The sequence below is a fragment of the Tremella mesenterica genome (assembly GCF_000271645.1).
Source record: "Tremella mesenterica DSM 1558 unplaced genomic scaffold TREMEscaffold_9, whole genome shotgun sequence".
NCBI classification, from domain to species: Eukaryota; Fungi; Basidiomycota; class Tremellomycetes; order Tremellales; family Tremellaceae; genus Tremella; species Tremella mesenterica.
Window position 1 is genome coordinate 297,058 of NW_006711233.1, and position 19,021 is coordinate 316,078.

The 19,021-nt window shown below is 48.6% G+C and overlaps 6 protein-coding genes across 6 annotated transcripts; 2 read left to right on the forward strand and 4 right to left on the reverse strand.

Moving 5' to 3' along the window:
- Nucleotides 1-882: 882 nt before the first annotated feature.
- Nucleotides 883-6,563, reverse strand: TREMEDRAFT_33037 (uncharacterized protein; the record flags this gene model as incomplete). The annotated part of the gene is made up of 6 exons (XM_007005947.1): nt 883-1,297; nt 1,428-3,164; nt 3,208-3,395; nt 3,444-3,652; nt 3,697-4,887; nt 5,003-6,563. The coding sequence occupies 6 exons, from the start codon at nt 6,561-6,563 to the stop codon at nt 883-885; spliced, it is 5,301 nt and encodes a 1,766-aa protein (XP_007006009.1).
- Nucleotides 6,564-7,822: 1,259 nt separating this feature from the next.
- Nucleotides 7,823-9,112, reverse strand: TREMEDRAFT_72046 (uncharacterized protein). Its single transcript, XM_007006202.1, has 5 exons — nt 9,016-9,112; nt 8,745-8,806; nt 8,624-8,699; nt 8,175-8,421; nt 7,823-8,085 (listed from the first exon to the last, which is right to left on the reverse strand). Exons 1-5 carry the CDS (start codon nt 9,096-9,098, stop codon nt 7,942-7,944), a joined length of 612 nt encoding a protein of 203 aa, XP_007006264.1. The 5' UTR covers nt 9,099-9,112; the 3' UTR covers nt 7,823-7,941.
- A 198-nt stretch (nt 9,113-9,310) lies between these two features.
- TREMEDRAFT_44893 (uncharacterized protein) lies at nt 9,311-10,361 on the reverse strand (the record flags this gene model as incomplete). The annotated part of the gene is made up of 2 exons (XM_007006012.1): nt 9,311-10,075; nt 10,161-10,361. 2 exons carry the CDS (start codon nt 10,359-10,361, stop codon nt 9,590-9,592), a joined length of 687 nt encoding a protein of 228 aa, XP_007006074.1. The 3' UTR covers nt 9,311-9,589.
- A 1,662-nt stretch (nt 10,362-12,023) lies between these two features.
- TREMEDRAFT_63780 (uncharacterized protein) lies at nt 12,024-13,150 on the forward strand (the record flags this gene model as incomplete). Its single annotated transcript, XM_007006085.1, has 4 exons — nt 12,024-12,061; nt 12,105-12,246; nt 12,315-12,457; nt 12,643-13,150. 4 exons carry the CDS (start codon nt 12,024-12,026, stop codon nt 13,148-13,150), a joined length of 831 nt encoding a protein of 276 aa, XP_007006147.1.
- Nucleotides 13,151-14,231: 1,081 nt separating this feature from the next.
- On the forward strand, nt 14,232-17,109 carry TREMEDRAFT_40028 (uncharacterized protein). The gene is made up of 3 exons (XM_007005975.1): nt 14,232-14,754; nt 14,937-15,021; nt 15,068-17,109. The coding sequence occupies exons 2-3, from the start codon at nt 14,952-14,954 to the stop codon at nt 16,873-16,875; spliced, it is 1,878 nt and encodes a 625-aa protein (XP_007006037.1). The 5' UTR covers nt 14,232-14,754; nt 14,937-14,951; the 3' UTR covers nt 16,876-17,109.
- An 899-nt stretch (nt 17,110-18,008) lies between these two features.
- Nucleotides 18,009-18,856, reverse strand: TREMEDRAFT_63782 (uncharacterized protein; the record flags this gene model as incomplete). The annotated part of the gene is made up of 4 exons (XM_007006086.1): nt 18,009-18,226; nt 18,262-18,378; nt 18,436-18,628; nt 18,650-18,856. 4 exons carry the CDS (start codon nt 18,854-18,856, stop codon nt 18,009-18,011), a joined length of 735 nt encoding a protein of 244 aa, XP_007006148.1.
- Nucleotides 18,857-19,021: the final 165 nt, after the last annotated feature.

The window sequence follows — 19,021 nt, forward strand, 5'->3', positions numbered from 1 at the left end:
AGAGCCAAGACGAGACTTAACGTGCGCATCGTACGAGTATTCCAAAAGTCCTCGAATCCTCTTCTGACCTTCGGTTGAACGTCAAAACGTCGAGGTCGACAATGACTTGAAATACAATGTGTTCTATGTACAAATTTGAAGATAAAGAGACCAGCTCGATGTCACTAACGTCTTCCACCAATGACGCCTCGCAGTTCTCGGCGTGATTTGTCTGATTCAGTGGCGTACTTTTAGCGCCAATCTTATCCTATCAAACTTTCGTTCCCACCGTTTCGTTCGAAGGATTGTCCGGTGGGTATACGGAGTGTGAGTATGAGTATATTGGGATTGAAAAGATGGCACCAGGCCAGATTAGATGGGAAAAGTGCGGAATCCGTTTTGAAGTGCAAGTTAAAAGAAAGAGAAGCGTGTACAGGGATGGCTGGATAGATATGTGCATATGGTGGAGGTGTGACGATGTGCGGAAGAAAGTCGCGACGTGGGAGAATCCCTGAATCTTCGATCTCATTTCATCTGTTCTGGAGGTTTTCAACCATAGGTTGAGTCATATCGAATTAAGAAATGAGAAGAAGGAAGAACAAAGTCACATATGACAAACTGTGCATGCATCCAATGATCATTACAACATAATATGTAATCCATGAGTCCCAGATGGAAAAATCGAACGAAAAAGGGTATGTGTATATAACAAAAGTGTAGGTTGTGGGGAATAATGCTGATTGATGTTGGCTACACTTCATTATCGTTCGACCAATCTTACATCCTGATATGCTAATTCGGGGTCGTGGAAAAAGAGAAGGAGGAGAATGATATTGTTGTTCTATGATTTATCTGATCATTAGCTTACGACCATGACTGACTTGGTACACGATACATCCTTGCCTATTGACCATTGCTACCGATGACACACAGGTAGGAGGTAGACGAGAGAGGATGACCCAAGAATGAAGAGGAAACCCCCGGGGAAGCGCTCTTAGAGAGAAGAAACCCAAACTTACGCCGTAAATATCCACCCCGTTCCCAGTGACCTTGCAAGTACACCTCTTTCCCTCTTTTCTCCGGATCTTCCAATCCCGACAACACAGCTCTCAGTCTGGTAACGTCTAAAGGTTTGAGCAGAAAACCGTCAAAGTCTTGTGTCAACGATTCTCGATCACTTTCGTATAGACTTGCCGATACTGCGAAAATGGGTATATGATTATCTATCCGGACAGGTTGGTTGGGATGTGGTTCGTATCCTGCTTGTTCCAATCTTCGAATTTCCCTCGTGGCGGCATGACCATCCATGATTGGCATTCTGAAAATCAGTCTTCTTTCATAAAAACACATATCGCCAACGTTGACACTTGTGTCCTCGTTGTGATAAGAGGTGAATGCTGCGGCTGAAACTAATGGAGCGAGACCAAGGAGTTGATAAAATCACTTACTGAATGTCCATAAAGACACAATCAAAATCCGGGTCTTTCCGAAAACAATCCACTGCCTCCTGACCATTGGTCACTGCTACCGTTTCATGTTTGTCCGCCTTAAGCCTCTTCACTATGATCTTCAAGTTGATCGGATCGTCGTCGGCCACCAAAGCCCTATACTTTCCCGGAGGTCTCTTCTCCATGCTGAGCGGTGAATCGCTGACTGGAGGAGACTTTGAGACTGCTTTGATCGGACTGGTAGATTTCTTCTTGTCCTTCGGAGAATGATGGATTCCTTTAATGCGAGAAGATGAATGCCTCTTGATGGCTTTTGGTGAGGATGGTGTTCCGACGTTGTTGGCTGTTTCGGTAGCGGCTCGGATTTGCTCAGTAGCGGTATCAACCCTTGTCGGTCGGACAGGCCATGAACTGTCCGTCACTGGGAAAGTTCCAGGTCGAGACATTCGTTCTTCGGCGTCTTTCAATCGTTGATCATCAAGAGGGACAGGGGATGGAATGTGTGAACTTCCCATAGCTTTTACCAATCGGTCCAACTCGCTCATACTCGATCGAACAGAGACGATGGAATTTGATCCGCTCGAAGTAGTCCGCGGGCGAGGGACAAATTCCTCCATACTGTCCCATGATGTCTGTTCAATTGTCGGTGTCCCCGAAGCGGGATCATGAGCGAGCATCGATAAAGTGAAGAAGAATTTGGTACCGATCCCAACTTCAGATTCGGCTCGTAATTGACCACTGAGCTGCTCCACGATCCGAGCCACAACGGCTAAACCAAGACCTAAGCTTTTGCCCGCATCCTTACTCGCGTCATCCGCTCCTTCAAGTGTGACGAACAAGGATTCGAGTTTCGAGTTCTCAATACCGCAGCCAGAATCAGCAATGACGATTTCGATGGGAATATGACCTTCGGTGATCGATTCACCGCGAGGACAGATCCCACAGAAAACCTCGATCCACCCTTTTTGAGTGAACTTTACACTGTTGGCGACCAAATTCGAAACCACTGTCTTTATCTTTCGCGAATCACCAATGATGAGAGGTGGAACACGTTCATCGATAATCACTCTGAACTCGACTCCTCGACGATCCGTCTCGGCTCTGAATACACGTGTGGCATCATTGATCGTTCGTCGAAGATCGAACGGATCGCTGAAGGCAATTTCGTTACCGGTTTCAACGCGCGTCAAGTCGAGTAGATCGTGAAGATGGAAGAGTAGAGCTCGAGAAGCTGTTTGCGAGGCCACCAACATGGATCTTGTATCGTCATCCAGATCATTGGCGAGAGCCATTTCCAAGGTGTTGATGATGTGAGATAAGGGGGTACGGACGGCGTGACTGGTGTGACCGATGAGCAGTGAATGGAATTGGCTTTGTGCCACGGCCGATTGTTTGTCTCTCCAGACAGTAATGAACTTGCCGTAGACCAGAGCTAGGACGTTCCCTGACTCCATCTCTGCGTCTGTGAATGGACGACTGGTTCCGACCACTGTTTCTGACCAAACGCTGAAAGACTTGCGGGGTTCTAGACTTGCTTCTTCTCCCGCTTTCACATCCTTATAAGGTTTGCCGGCCCATCTAACCTCTCTCGCTTGGCCTTTGCGGAAGAAGACGATGTAATCTTTGCCATGTCTTTCAGTGAGGGGAACAAACAGCAAACCAGCGATCTGGTCTGGGGTGTTGGGTAGTTTCAAGTCGGGATGATCTCGCGAGAGACAGTGGGACGAAAACAAAAATCTCGCAACGTCAGCCAAAGACACACTAGAGATTTGAGACTCACTCAAACTTCTTCATTTTCAGATATTCAGCGATTGCCAGTGTTGCATGAACTGGGGTGTCCTTTCCCAAAATCTTGCAACTATCATTGATGACCAGGAGACCGTGATCACAATTGAAGACGTGCAATAACTCCTCGGAATCTGCCAAAATGTAGCCGGTTGGATGCTGCCTGCTGGGGACGGTGGAAATCTGACGTCAGAGATCAATTTCGTTTGTCAATTGTAGAGGAACACTCACCAATTTTCGCATGTGAAGCCGTTCTGCGTAGGCCATCTTCTCAACATATTTAGCAATGGATTCTGCGAGCACTCGTAGCAACTGTCGGACAGGGAATGAAACACGCATGCCGTAGTGTCCGTATGAATGACAAGCGATCAAACCCCATATATCCCCGAATGCCATGATAGAGACACTCATAGATGAGCGCACATTCATATTTCCCAAATCTGTCATAAGCGTCATGCAGCACATATCACGAGAGAAACCGTACATTTGATGTGGATAGGCGATATGGCTCGCAGATGACAATGGGTCATATCGAGAGGATGATCAAGGTCACTTTTATATCTTAATATCAACCTGGACGTTAGGTGATCGCGGTCGTACAGGAGTCTGACTTTGTTGATCATGTATAGCATCCTGGCTTGGGCGGGAATGTCGGTAGCGGGGAACATGAGCCCCCTGTAAAGATCGTTCGTCTTGCCAAAATCGACCAACTCCGTTACGACCTGACCATTATATTTGTCGTCGAATTGGTAGATCAAGACACGATGGAATTGAGTGAGATCCTGTATGACACCGACCAAGATCCGCAAAAAAGTTGGTAGGTCGGGCGCAGAACCGAGTTGTTCGTTGATCTGACCCATCACAGCGAAGACGTCCATCGTCCCGGCTTTGCGGGTGCTTTGTCGGAATCTCCGTCGTCCACTACCACCGCCATTGGATGATGGTTCGCTAGATGCTTCGCTTTGTCGACTTCTTTGACCCCGCATTCGTTCCAGTGCTCGAAGAGGCTTGGCGTGATTGGTGGTGCTTTCGATGATCCGCTCGAAGGGGATTTCGACATCGAGTCCTTCCAAACCTTGACGGCGCAGAGGTTCAGTTGAGAGGAGGAGGGTTGGGAGGATGTTTTCCTGAGAAGAGACGGTGGGCCGTTTGGAACCGTTCTTGGTCTCATCAGACCCTGTCTGGGTCGAAGCCCTCGGGGTAGTCCCAGCAGTGGTGGTTCGTTCCGTATCCGAGCTCAAATCAGAGTTCTGACTGAGAGCCGTACTTCCAGAACTGGGAGTGGTGGTGCTGGACGTTCCGGAGGTTCCAGAGGTTCCAGAGGTTCCGGGTGTATCTTTTCCACTAGAATCCATTGTAGGATGGAAAGGCCTCATGAGTGGGTTGAGGTCGTCGTGTTCCAGCTCAAACTCTAGTATGATAAGCCTGGGACGATCTAATACGTTTCCTCGAGCATCGGTCTTTTGCCATGAAGTCTGTTTCGGGCGATGAGCGGCGACCCAACAAGTCCATTGTCTGGGTCTGTCAGATATGTTGTCATCACCATCCTCAATGGAAGGGTCGCTGCCTGGTTGACCGCGCCCCGAGAGTAAAAATGTCAATGGACCCTCATCGGAAGCACCGCATTGGGTATCAGTCCCCTCGGGCAGATATTCTAAATGGTCTCGGAGGATATCTTCTTGGTCGTACTCGAGTATGTTTGAGAAACATGGGAGGCGGAAGAGGTAGTTTGATGATAGGCCGAGTATGTCCATTGAATTCTGCCTGTCAGTTTTGCAAGGATAACGGACTGGATTGACGCACCTCTGATACTTGTCGAACGCTAAGTATCTCATTATCGACATTTTCTTCCAGGAGTATCAACACTCCATACGCTTGAACAGCCCCAGGGGTGGTGATAGGTTCATCCTCACAGCGTCTTAACTTTCCTTCACGTCCCGTGAGGAGAAAATTACCTTCGGCCGTTTGAACATGTTGAAAACGGTCGGTGGTCACTGGGGCCTCTTCTTCAAGACTGTTCATGTCTGCGAGTTCTGCAGATGCTGTGGCCTGTTCACTCGTTTCGACCGTGGTGGCGTCCGAGTCACTGGAACCTCTCCAACGATGACTTCGATCGGTGTCTTCCTTTTGGGAGGGATGACCATCTGCGACTGGTTTCTGTGGTTGACTGGTATCTTCTCGGGGTATTGGCGATGGGGCAGAGGCATGGGCGTTGGGGTCGCTCATGTTTACAACATGAGATTGTTCTTCGACAAAGTCCCGTACAGTGTCCCGAGGTACTGACTGCCTCGCATGACGAGCGAGTTGGTCATGAGATGGAGCGGTGGGACCCCCAGATCCCGCTGCACTTCCCTGAGCCTTGTGACTGCTCCGAGTGCCGGTACCAGTACCTGTTCCCGATACAGAGATGGAGCGACTTGGTGTGGGTTCGCCAATCGAGCCACCGAGATGGATGATACTACTGAAGTCGTTGACGAGGGAAGGTTCTCCATTTGCATCGATTTCAAATACAGAGTCATGATTTACAGATTGAGAAGAGCGAGATCCGGTAGTGGATGTGTTGGAGAATCCCTTCGAGCCGGGGTGGATGGGACGAGGGTGTACAAGGGGAGTATGATTTTGATGATCATGACCGATACCGGCAGAGCTGAATGATTGATCCCCGGGCTTCGTCGAACCTGCGAAATCTCTGAAGTTGATATCGCGGGGAAATTCTTCTGGTTGACCGACTGGAGGAAGTTCTTTTTGAGGTAAACCATTCCCGTTCCCTGCGACAGATGGGTTCTGAGGTAAAGGTGTTTGTCGAACTGTACTGGAACTATCCTGTGTATGAGGTGTTGGTCTGTTGGAAGTCTTTGTTTCTTCATCTCCTTCACTGGCGCGTCGAGGAAAGAAAGCATTCTCACTCGTTTCCTTGCTTGGTTCTGGTGCGCTGAAAAAACCTTGAGGTGCGCCACTCAATCCATGTTCTGATTTCTTACCAGGAGGTGATACCCTAGGTTCCGAAGCTTTCCTACCTCTTCCAACAAAAGTAGCTACCGCTGGACCCGTAGGTTTGATAGGTTCACCGAGTTGTTTCATGAGTAACTCCTCAATCGAATTCAAAGCGGGATCTTGATATGGTGCGGGACTTGGTGCTTCCGGTAAACGACTCAAACCTTTTCCGCTAGGAGGACGAGATGATAATCCAGCGTTGGAGAGATGTCGACTGAGTGATGAATTGGAGCTGGAATCAGGAATAGAGTTTCGTGAAACGGAAGGTGTCATGTCGGAATAGACGGACCGAATTGGAAAGACGAAAGAATTTTGACCAAAAGTCGATGCTGGTGAAGTGGCACTGATGGGGGACATACGTGGCACGCCCTCGTTTTGAGGTGTGACGATCTTGGATGTGGGTGAAGGATCAGGAGGAGTGCGCATCTTGACTTCTGCAGGACGAGCAGAACGAGGTTGTACTTGGACCACTGGAGTAGTCGAGGTAGGTGTTGACTGACTGAGATGATGGGTAGGGTTGGTCGACATGGTGGGGAATTGAAAGAAGAAGATCGGGAAGGGATGATCAAGGAAGGTGTGGATGACTTTTGGTACGGAAGGACTACTAGAAGATCAGCGGTGTGTCACGAAGATGCGCTGGATCGGACAGGTAAGAGAGAGTCGTCGCCGATAAATTGCCGCGCGACGGTTGCAGATAGAGTAGTGCCGTGGTGACGAGATGGAGAGCACTTACAGATGATCGTTTATCGGTTAGGTCTCCCGTTTCTGAGCGGACGGTACCGGGTACCCGTATTGATCAGGATCGTGAACAGGGTTCACAGGCCACGGGACACAGTGTGGCCGAGTAAGGTCCGACCAACCCGTTTCGAATCGAGTTGGTCGTCCACCAAGCGAGGAGTACAGTTCTTTGAGCTAGAAGCCGTATATAGAGTCTGGTAACTGGTGATATGGACAAGGAGAGGAGAGCTTGATTCTGGAAGACTGATGGTGTGAGATGAAGAAACCAGTGTAATATACAAAAAGTAGAAGAAGCGGGAAAGCGTGACAGTTGAGATGAGAGAGAGAGAGGAAGGGGCAATCGAAGTGAGTGACGGCGTGCATCACAGCCGCGAATTACCGATCGAGATCTGAAATTGTACAGGTTCCAGTAAAACGGATACACATGTACCTCACCCCTTTCCTCCTCAACCTGATTGACTCTAAACCACGCCCAAATGGATATTGATCATTTAAAGGTGGTTATCTCCTGATTCAACCATCATCACAACAAAACGGCGTGTACGCCGTGAGACATTGCGTTCTGAGGTCATGCTCATTTGCAAGCCTTCCCGATTCGCGCAGGCCAACGTGACGAGAGACACTCGTCGAGCAAGGGGGAGCCGGTAGCCATAGCCGGCGGCCACCTCGGTTTCATCCTCAGGTCCGCCGTACCGCCGTCGCCCGCCTGTACTTATTGCTCGACCTCTTCCTTCTTTCCTCTTTGAGCTCGCTCATCTCGTACGATACCCCTATAGGCAGACTTCCCGTGGCTGTGTACGCAATAGTCTGACAACCAAGCCGTGCTGTGCAAATGCTGCTCCACATCTCCGAGCTGCTGTCGATCACTACCGGTATGTGATGCCCAAGAAATGAGCAAAGAGCACGATGCAAAAGGTCAATACATGTCCTGATGTTGTCATGACCTGCGTCATAAACAGATCCATCCCAACGCCACACAAAGTGCACCACAAACCGATTAACGGTTAGATTTGGCCACACGCTCCAGTTCATCCTTCTTTTTGATAGCGTACGAGTTGGAGGACCCTTTAGCGGCGTTGATGAGTTCGTCGGCAAGACATTCGGCAACCGACTTGGAGTTGTGGAAGGCGGATTCTCGGGTCTGTGAGAAGGAATGGGTGTTAGTGCAAAGAGAACATGGTAAGAAGAAGAGCGATCAGCTTCATCCTTCAATGGTTGATATGGACTCACTCCGATGGTCAGGAGAGAAATGGCCTGGTTGACACGTCTAAGAGGAGACACATCCACCGCTTGCCGTCGGACAGTACCCTGGGATCCGATACGAGTGGAATCCTCTCGAGGGCCGGTGTTGACGACGGCATCGACGAGGACCTGGATGGGGTTTTGTTCAGTCACGAGGTGGATGATTTCGAAGGCGTGCATGACGATTCGAACAGCCAGCAGCTTTTTACCGTTGTTACGACCGTTCATCATGAGACTGAGGGTCAGCCAGCGTCCCAATTGCTTGATCTGAGTGTTGGATCACGCTGGGTGAGATTGTCGGCCACTCCAACATGTCCTCTATCACATATACGTAGTCGACGAGGGAGGATGAATTTAACATGACGGTCAGAGAAGCTGGGACACTGCAAGTGTGGGAATGAGCCTAAGGTGGGTGCAGAGCGCAGAAATACACTCACGCATTGACCAATCGCTCCGTAATGGGCATTCGGGCCTTGACGAACTGTCTCTTCGCGTATCTACCAGCGGTGTGGGCTTCGAGTCAATTTCATTCCCACATGAATTATGATGAACACTCACGGACGTAGACTGCATGACTGACGTTGATGTAATCTTGAAGAGACATGTCTTTCACCTCAATACTGATCATCAGAACGTGTCTTTCCATAACATTATTCTCATTCCCCGGACCGGACAAGATCCTTTTCGAAAAGTTATATACTCGGAGTTCGTCCTCATTACCACAAAAGATCATTCACCGCGGTGCATGGACTAAGACAACCGCCGAAGTATTCGTAGTCTAGAGCAAGTGATGAACCTGAAGTAAAGGGCGAGACCGCGGAACACTCACCCAGCGCTGTCCCACTTGCCAAACAATTTAACAGACCCTTCATTAGCGACCTTGAGGACATCGGACGGAAGTGTGGTCGCCATTTTGTACGAGAGAGTCGAAACCTTGCAGAACGGTTGAGGCAGGTCGAAATGGAGGAAGGGTTCGGTGTTTCGGCATTATGTGCCAAGAGGGAGGCATTTTGGTCTAATGTGGCAGAGATTTACTCTGACCATTCGGCGGGGACTTATCTCCGACTTTTACGACTTCCAGGGGTGCATCTCTCAGTCAGGAGCACAAGAATCGAACGGGCAAAGGGGTATGAACTGCATAGCGCATGAGGCTTGTTATTCTATACAGATATGATCGATACTAGATATGCAAAATCTGAAGCCGAGTTTTATGCTTCGAAGAGAACCTGACGGAAGCTTTTCAAGTTGTCGGGCTCTGGAGGAGACAGAACGTACGGTTGCGTCTAGTCGCGGAGAGATACGAAGAATGTACTCCCTCTCTGCTTCGGTATCACTGATACCTCGGACTTCGGCAGTGACTTTGTAGAGGGTGTATTTCACTTCATCCCAGCTGATCTTGCCCATCAACCCTCCCTGATCCACATCTCCAGCGAACCCACCAAAGTCATCCCCCCCGCCTCCCCATTACCTCCCATAGCGACAGGAAGTGATTTACCAGGTTCCATACACATCATCGCGTCCTCCAATGGATCCGGACCTCGTATCAACACCGGAGCGACGACTATGGCCAAAGCAAGCGGGGACATCTTGGTAGCTGTCTGGTACTTACTGAACAGATGTAGAGTTTTCACCAAGTGTGAGAGTAGAATTCGTTCAGATGTTGACAGTGCGGGAAGGAGTTCGTCGTGGATGATTCTGATACTCGTGATGTCCTTGATGATAGGATAGAGAGATTGTGGAATTAAGGGAGAATCTAAGGAGCTGTAGAGTTTCATAAGCACTTTAGGAGGTAAAAGAGGGTCTCTTTTTGCCAGTTGTGTCCAAGGAAGTGAAGGTTGGGAATTGAGAGGAAGGTCGAGGATGGATTCGAGGACGGGCATCAGGGTAGACTGTGAGTTAGCAGATCCGACTTCGTCTTGTCATCAAACATCTTCCATCGGAGAGGTTGGTTGTGAATCGTCAGAAAGGACTTACATTGGATGTCCTTCGGAATACACCTTCTTCAGCATTACAATATCCCAGAATGGCCTCCCTTAATTGTTGGAACAACGAATAAATCTTTCCGTTCGCTTGAATCAAATGTTCTGGTTTTCTACCCCAATATCCAGACCTTGTGTTCCGTCTCAAGGGAGAGTACGGCGCAAAAGTCGGGCCTGGTATTGATAAAGTCCTCATGATACTTGACAAGACCGACACTACCACACCAGGTGATTGTTTGGTCACCACTGACTCTTGGACGAGAGTATCTTCATTGATCTGCATTCCTTCGAGGTTTATCCCATACGTATGAACTAGAGATGTGATAGAATCGAGAAAGTGAAGCTTGGGATAAGCTCTGGGAGAGATAAAGGGTATAAGAATAGACAACAAGGTTTGAGTCCAGGGGGAAGGATGTATGATATACTGTCCACAATCAGCACACCGTTCGTATATTCGATAAGAAAAAACAACATACCAACCGTTTGAGGTTCTTCCTCACAAGTCGAGGGATATGACGAAAGTTCCAAGCCCACCATAATGGTCCTGGAAGATGAGTCGGCTGGTGACTAGCAGAGAGAACGATGAGGACGTATTCGCTTGTTTGCTGTTCGGATGTGAGGTCGATCAGGCGGTCCACGAGACGACTGAGGAGAGTCCTGTTGGACAGAGAGGAATGAGAGATGTTGAGGTCACATATAGAGAGTACTATGATAGGGATAGAAAGAGGCGTTGGGTGGGGATTTGGAAGGAAATGGAGAGTAGAAGATAGGTCCATATTGGTTTTGAGATACGTTTTGAATGACGACCCACACAAGCTGAAAGATTGTTCAACGCCCTCTGTGAGTTCTGATCATGGGACGGAGAAGACCTTGTTCTTTGGCAATGGTCACAAAACCAAGGCAAGAGATGTCGTTCTGGCCAGGGTCCCCCTCTGTCGTCGCTGGTCGTCAAGCATGTCGTTGATCGTTGATCGTTGTTACAGTAGATGTCAAGGTAGAGATGGTGACGTTGAAAGTGGAGAAATTGTTGGTTTGGTGCCTGAAAATCCCTCCTCCTTTCAAAAGCTTTCTCTTGATCTTTTTCTGGTGTTCTGCAACGTTGTCATTGTCTCTTCCTTGTTGAATCTCGAAATGACCCTTATCTTGAGTCTCAGCGATCATCGAGTGACTGACCAACAATCGCCAACGAGTCGGAGACTATCAGAAGTCTCATATCAGCGGTTGTTCGTCCCGCATCAAATGACAGACGAGGAGACCTGAGTCAATGAATCAGATATGGTTCATATTGCAGGAATTTCGACGATTGTCATGACATTGCAGCCATGTAGCCTCACGCTCAAACACCTCAACTGTTTACAACATCACATCTCTTGGATGTTATTAGACTGACAGCGGGTTGGGAGTATTATAGGTCTAACACAATAGCAGATGGTCCTATTCGCTTAGGTTACCATTTCCATCACCCCACCCACGCCAAGACGATTTGACCCCTCCCCCACCATGTCCTACCTATACCTCTTTCATACTCAAAATCGAAGTCCGTCGCCGTTTCGCCGAATACATCTCATAAACGTGCGTACTCAATCCGTCTCGTCCGGACATGTCGGAGAGACGAAGCACAACGCAACACAAAGGATCCATACTGAAGCCCTCGAACGACTGAAGGAGGCGTATATGACGAAACATCGTCATATTCGTTTCGACTCCTCTCGCCTTCCAATATCTTTCTTTTTTCGATCTCACACATATCTTCATCGCCTTCATAAGTCATTTACAGTCTTCTCACTTCCCTCGTTACTGACGATTTGTTTCAACGCCACTAGACTTCTGATCTTTCCTCAGGTGATTCTTCTTCAAGATGTTGCTTTATCTCGTCCGACACGGTAAAACTGATTTGTAAGTCTTTCACTTATTATCAAAGAGTTGAGCTGATCAGAAGTAACAATGATGGGTTGGTACAGGGTCAACTTGACGTACCTCTGAATGAAGAAGGACGTGGTCAGGCTAAACGTTTAGCTGAAAGTTTAAGGATGGTACCTGTTCGTGAGATCTGGACTTCGGATCTCAAACGTGCTGAAGAGGTGAGTGACTTATCACGGTGGAGTCAAGATGTGAGATATATAGGAAAGGGAACGCTGATTTGATATAGACTGCAAGAGCCGTGTGGGAGTTTCATCCGAGAGCAAGTTTGAATTTCGATCCTCGTCTTAGAGGAAGGTCTTACGGAGCTTTACAAGGACGTAAGTGGGAAGACAGGGACAATATCCCTCATCTCTCTGAGAGTGAGGAACAGTGCGTGATTCTTCATATCCTTACTCGATCTTATCTCCGTCTCCCATTCCATCAGGTCAAACTCTACCTTGTCCCGATTTCCCCCTCTCTGCACCTTCCTTTGCTTCACCATCCTTCGTGTTCAGTTTTCAATAGATTCTCATTCGTCGGATTGAACATTCAAATGACTTGCTGATGTAATTCAGAATCGACGCCCGTTTACATTTCTGGCTCTCAACATTGGTACAGACCAAAACCCCTCTAACATCTCCTCTAAGTACCCCTCGTACTCCATTATCGCCTAACGATCCAGGGGCCGGAGTGATTATTGCAGTAACTCACGAAGAATGTCTTCTTTCTCTTCTTCGCATTCTTTGTCGTGGACAAGCGCGCAATATCAATAACAGTCTCACTATCCACCCTGACAATATAGATAACTCGTTGATGGAGACTGTTGAGAAAGCCGATAAGATGGAGAAGAATGAAAGTCCACCTGAGAGTCCTATCGAAGTTCTCATTCCTCCCGGAGTTGACACTTCTTTGAAATGTGGAAATACAGCTGTAGCTATCGTACGTGTTTGGTGGACTGATAATGGTCAAGGGACTATGATTCCTCAAGGTAGATTAGAAGCTTGGGGAGCGGATGAACATTTACCTAAAGAAGATGATGAGAGGGGATATTTTGATCAAGGGCATTATGTGGAGGATGAGTGATTCAGTAATTTTGACTTGTTCGTACCATATTGTTCATGTCCCAATGTCTTATGCGATCGATTCTTGTTTTGAGAGCGGATATGGTGAAAGAGCTGAGTCATTGACAATGATTCACGTTAAGACACATACCGCATGATCGAAAGCTGTTCATCGGACTTTGTCAGTACCATCTGGTCGAATCTTTCCAATTGTATTCTACTAAAGTCCTGATCTCTGTCCAGTGGACGTTGCGAGAATCCTTGAGAGGGTTTGAGATTGCTAGATGGTCAGATGTCTGATTAGTCCGATATTCCCGGCTCTTTGACGATATGCAGACGGGGTCAGCCTGTCACAAATGTGTAGCAAGGTTTCGTGAGTTGACTGACTTAAGTCAGCTACTGGATCATGAGAGCCATGTGAGGGAGGATAAGAATCACCCAGGTTGGACGTTGGGTTCTCCCGGGGGGCTTCATCTTTTGACTACAGTATCGTTATTGTACGTCTCAGCCAAGAGCACCCTCGTCCCCGTTTTCGTTGAGGCAGCAAGTCAGCCCTGTTGAGAATCTGACAATCCCGCGAGTCTCCCAGTCTTACAAAAAGCCCAGACACGAAAACTGACAACCCCGAAAAGTACGCCACCTCGGCCCAGGCACCAACCTCCTCGTTCCTCTCAATTGTAGTCTCCGAAATACAATCGACGATCAAGCCGTTGATGATGATGATGAGCTCACATTGATCACTTTTGGCTAAGTACTCTCATAGATGAACATTCGAACATGAACAAACTTCTCCACTCCGTAACTTGCGGCCAACCTCGTCCGAGCGGTGAAGATGAGCTCGACCATGACGTCTGCAAGTACCATCGATAGTGACAAGTCATTTGGATCAACAACGGCTTCAGGGTCCGGAATCGGAGAGACTTTTTTTGGGGTGCCACATTGAGGTTCGGATGTTATGCCTGTCGATTTACACCCATTGTGATTTTCGAGGGTGCCCGACTGGTTCATGGTTCATCGTCCATTGGGCCACAACACCCAGAGCTTTAGCCAAGAAAGACGGAAAGCGGGATATTGGATGCATGTTCTCATCTATGGAATTGTGACTACTGGACTTTTTGATCTTCTTTTATTGTAAAATTGAACACATCAACACACAACGTGTCGAATACGCGAGACAGTGACTCAAAGGCCCAAGCGCGAAGGTGAAACAACGAAATCGTATTGACCTCCTGCCTCTAGCTCCTGCCTTGGACTATCCCCCTTCCCTCCTTTCTCTCTCACCAACAACCACACCGCTTTCGGCTTTCTTACATCTCATCTGATCTTTCACTTTCCTTCCATATTATTTTCCCATAGACAGACATCGATCATCGAAATAGTCTGTCAAAACATTTTCACTCCAACTTTCCATCCGACATCAGCCCTTCACAAGGGTGAACCACTTTCTTTTCTAATCTTCACGTCATCTTACCCATCCTTTGACCTTTTCTTCACATCCTCCCATAAACGGTGTTGATCACCCAACTTCACACTTTGGCGATTTCCACGACGCATCCGTCAATTCTACAGAGAAGACACAAGTTTTCCACTGCGACTGCCGATTGACCGAATTCAGTCATACTCATTGTGAGTTTTCCGGAATAACACACAAACAACGTAACAACATAGCTGACCACTGCTCTCTCTCCCTCCTTTCCTTCCTTTCTCTCTCCATCACACCTTTTTGTCCTGCAACGAATCACCTGCTCGTCTCCACAATCATCCTGCGCGACCTTACTTGCTTCATACTCATGCGAAAACCTCGACAGCTTGAGAAATCCAACATGGACCCACACTCTTTCCGCTTTGGCCTCGCTGCCGCCGGAGCGCACAAACGTTCCTTTACCAAGAGATGTGAGTACTTATTTTAGGGCTTTCATAGATATTCGCTGACAAACAGCTTGTAATCTCGCTTCCGGAGATCTTTACACTTTCCCCAACTCCTCCTCTACCGTCGATGCCACTCAACCACTCACATTCAAATGGAACACGGATTGTGACGTTTCGTCCAACATCGATCTCTATCTTTACGCTCCTTCATCAGCCGCTGGATTGATCCACGCATGGACCAATGTTCAATTCTCTTCCGGTGAATTTACCGCGACTCTCCAGCCAAAATGGTGGAACGACACCACCACCGCCAAACTACAATTGAACATCATCGAGTCTGGCGGATATTCTTTCCTGTCGTCCAACCCTCTGGGTCCAGTCTTCACAGTGAACTACGCCGCCGACGCTATGTTCTCGACTACGGAGAAGAATGGCGCGGTCCAAACTCAGACCGCTGCAGCAGCAGCTACAAATGTCGCCGACGCCGTGTTCCAAGACGTTTCAGACACTTATAAACATCACGGTATCTCCAAAGGAGGTATCGCGGCTGCTGTCCTCGTTCCCCTTCTGGTCCTGCTTCTTCTCGCAGCGGTTGGGGTCAAGTTCTGGCGAAGCAAGGAAAAAGCGAATCGCCAGCGATGGTCCAAAGCTCTGTCTACGCACTCTGGATTGGATTGGGAAAAAGGTGCTCGACCAGGCGAAAAGCCTCAATCGATTCTCGGTCGACCAAGTATGTCTACCATCCAACGTCCGACCTCATTCGCCGCCTCGTCAACTTACGCCATCGAAAACAACATGGCGGGTGCCGGTGCCGGTGGATTCGCTCGTCCTGACATATCTGGTCTGCGTTCAGTGTCCGTCGACAATATTCACACTCCTCCCGTCGGACCTCGTCAATCTCGTATCTCATTCGCGGAGGCTGCTCGCCCCGACAGAAGATCGCGTTTGTCTTTCGGTGGTGATCTTCGTCCTACTGTCAGTCATGGTACTCCTGGTACTCCAGTTTTCCGTATTCCTGGTGGAACGCGATCTGCTGCGGACCTCAATACTCCACGCGGTATCGCCTATGCTACTGGCTCCGCTCTCGATGATGCGGAAGAGGATTTGAACGTCTCTCCTACTCAAAAAGCTGGTCCTCAACCATTCGCCGACGCCGAAATGAAACGTGTCGGTCAAGGACGTCGTACTGGTCGTTTATCTCGTTTGTCACTCGGCGATCGTCGACGCAGCTCAGTTGTCTCTGGTGTCGATGTGGAAGACTTTAAATCCGCCGCTTCTGCCCGTGGTTCCGTCGATGAATTACGAGATCTCGAAGCTGTCATGTTGGCTCGTCGATCCGTCATGTCCACACTGTCCGTCGGTAATGTTCAATCACCCGATAATAACCATGTCGAAGCTCTTGGAGATCTTCCTCCTATCCCATCGCCTACTGGTTCTACCAACATTGAGTCCCCCGAGACCTCGCCTGTCCCAGCTATCACCTACGGACCCGATCAAATGCTTGCTGTTTACGCCGCTCGAGCGAAATCTCAAGCTCAAGGTCCGTTGATACCGGAAAAACCTCAACCGAACAGACAAAACTCCGGTATGAGACTTTTGACTTCACTAGGCAAGAAGAATGCCGATAACACTGGGAACGTCACAAGTCCCACTTCTCTCATGCCACCACCTCCCGCTCCAGGCGACATGAAGAGCTACGTTCATCTCAACCGTGGAACTGTTCCCGCCAACATTGTCGAATCAATGCCTCATCCTGGTCCTCCATCTGCCGGACTTTCACCAGGTATAGCGATATCAGGAGGTAGAGGTAGAAGTGGGACGGTCACTCGTCAATCGGATGCTTCGGCATATTCAGATGATGTGGGTAGGGCGGCATAGATTCATCTAATTCATTTCCATTTTCTATTGATCACAATATAGTTGAAAACATATCGAATAATGGACAGTTCTTCTCTCTCTCGTCAATTGTCTCGTTCCATGTCTCTGTCGAAGGGACAGATGGATTCACACTCGTTCGGTTTTTAGGGTTTGAGGATATGGTTTAGTGTATAGTTTTGCGTAGGATAGGGATGCGAAACCTCGCTAGTACGAGATGAATTCTTGTGATTAAGCAATAGCTCATCTTTCTGATCCTCACAATTACTGGTCTCAAAATTATGTGCTTACTTACCCTTGATTCTCTGACTTTACTGAGTAAACAAGTCAATCACTTTAAGTGTGAAGAAAGCCAGAGCTGATATTTGTTGTTTGTGCAGCAGACCTCCATCAAAGACCCTTGTGGAGAGGAGAAGGATGGAAGATAAGTGCATCACACATTCTCTCTCCTCATCATGATGCATGCACACATCTTTGATCCTTGTCATTCCCGGAGAGCTTAGGGCGGCTATCTTGGCGGTGGCCGTATCGGTCCATGTTCATTCCCGTGGCCACTATCACCAGGCATGGACTGCACGGATTGCCTAGTTGCTTGGCTGCGCCGGCCCTCCCTTGCAGAGTCCACTATTGTCCTAATCTCGTGTGGAGCTATGGACTCTGCGTATCTTCTATATTTTGAGAGAGAGCCATTCCCATCATACGTCCAGAAGGTATCATGTTGAGAGATCTCATGGTCAGATATTTGTTTGATCAAAGCCTGGAGTCTCAGAATCTCATACTTTTCCAGTTCCAGGCACTGAGCTTCAATGGCGTTCTTGATCTGCTGAAAGTGGTCAGAAACACTTGCTGGCCAATGTAAGATCCTATTGTCATCAAGAGATACTGCTGAGACCGGGAAGTAGTTGGTAGCGCTCCGAGTGTGATGATAGTTACAATGCACGAATTCAATGAAAAGGTGGTGTACGTTGTCATATACATCTGGGCTTTCTCCCAGAGATGCTTCAGAGGGCCATTCCGAATCTGTCATGACCGGGTAGCGAGCCCGCGATCATAAACCGTCCTAAAAGGCTCAATATCAACTCTGCTAGTGAGAGTTGATCTCGCTATAAGTACTGGTCATGACACATTCCCCTCCTTCAGGGAAGCTGGCGTCTCGACAGCAGTACTTCTGAACCCCAAACCCCGGCAGGCCCCCCCAAGCCTGTGGGTTTGCAAGTCAGGTACCCTCGGCAGGTATTCACGCTCTCGGAACTCGAACTAGGAACTAGGAACGTCGAATCCTCCGATTCGACCATGGGATGGTTGGCGAACCCAGACCAACCTCTCAGGATGAAACCTGAGCTCAGGGTGAAACCTGAGAAGGGGTGCTGACACCTGCAGCCAGCACACCCCACACATAAGGTGAGAGCCGTGAATCGAACGTCTGACCCGTTAGAGTTGATATTCTGTCATGACCGGGTAGCGAGCCCGCGATCATAAACCGTCCTAAAAGGCTCAATATCAACTCTGCTAGTGAGAGTTGATCTCGCTATAAGTACTGGTCATGACACGAATCCCACCAACCGTGCAGCACCTCCTCCAATGTATTTCTCCATGTGCCGCTTCGGACGTCTCCAATCGCCGAGAGTAAATCTTGTCGGTACTCAGATGTGGTAGGGTGATGATACAGGCCAGAAAGCTCCCGGCCCTGCGCATAAACTTCCGTCACGATAAAGGCCTTGAGTGTAGAGGCCGTTGCTTTCTCAAGTTTCTGAAGCTGCTCATTAAGCTTGCTCACGTTTGCGTGGAGCTCTTGATTGTCATGTGTTGGCGGCCAGATTGTCATCATTCCCCGGTTGAATTTGCACTTGATCACTTCCGTCAGTTCTGAAGCCCGCCTAGCCTTCAAGCGGGTGTTATTCTCTTCTTGAACGGAGAAGAGCACTCGCACCATCCAGTCATAAATATCCGTTGGCTCATTTGTGTCCTCAGACGTGCTGCCCATAGTGAGTATCTCAGTCGGCCCAGTCAGAAACTGAGTTGGATGGGGCTCCATCTGTTCGTTTTTAGGATATGTTCTGGAATGGAGTCAAGTAACGGTATAAAGTCAAATAAAGATACGGGAGAAGAGAAACGAATGAGGAGGGAAAGGGAGAGAAGGGGGGGGGGG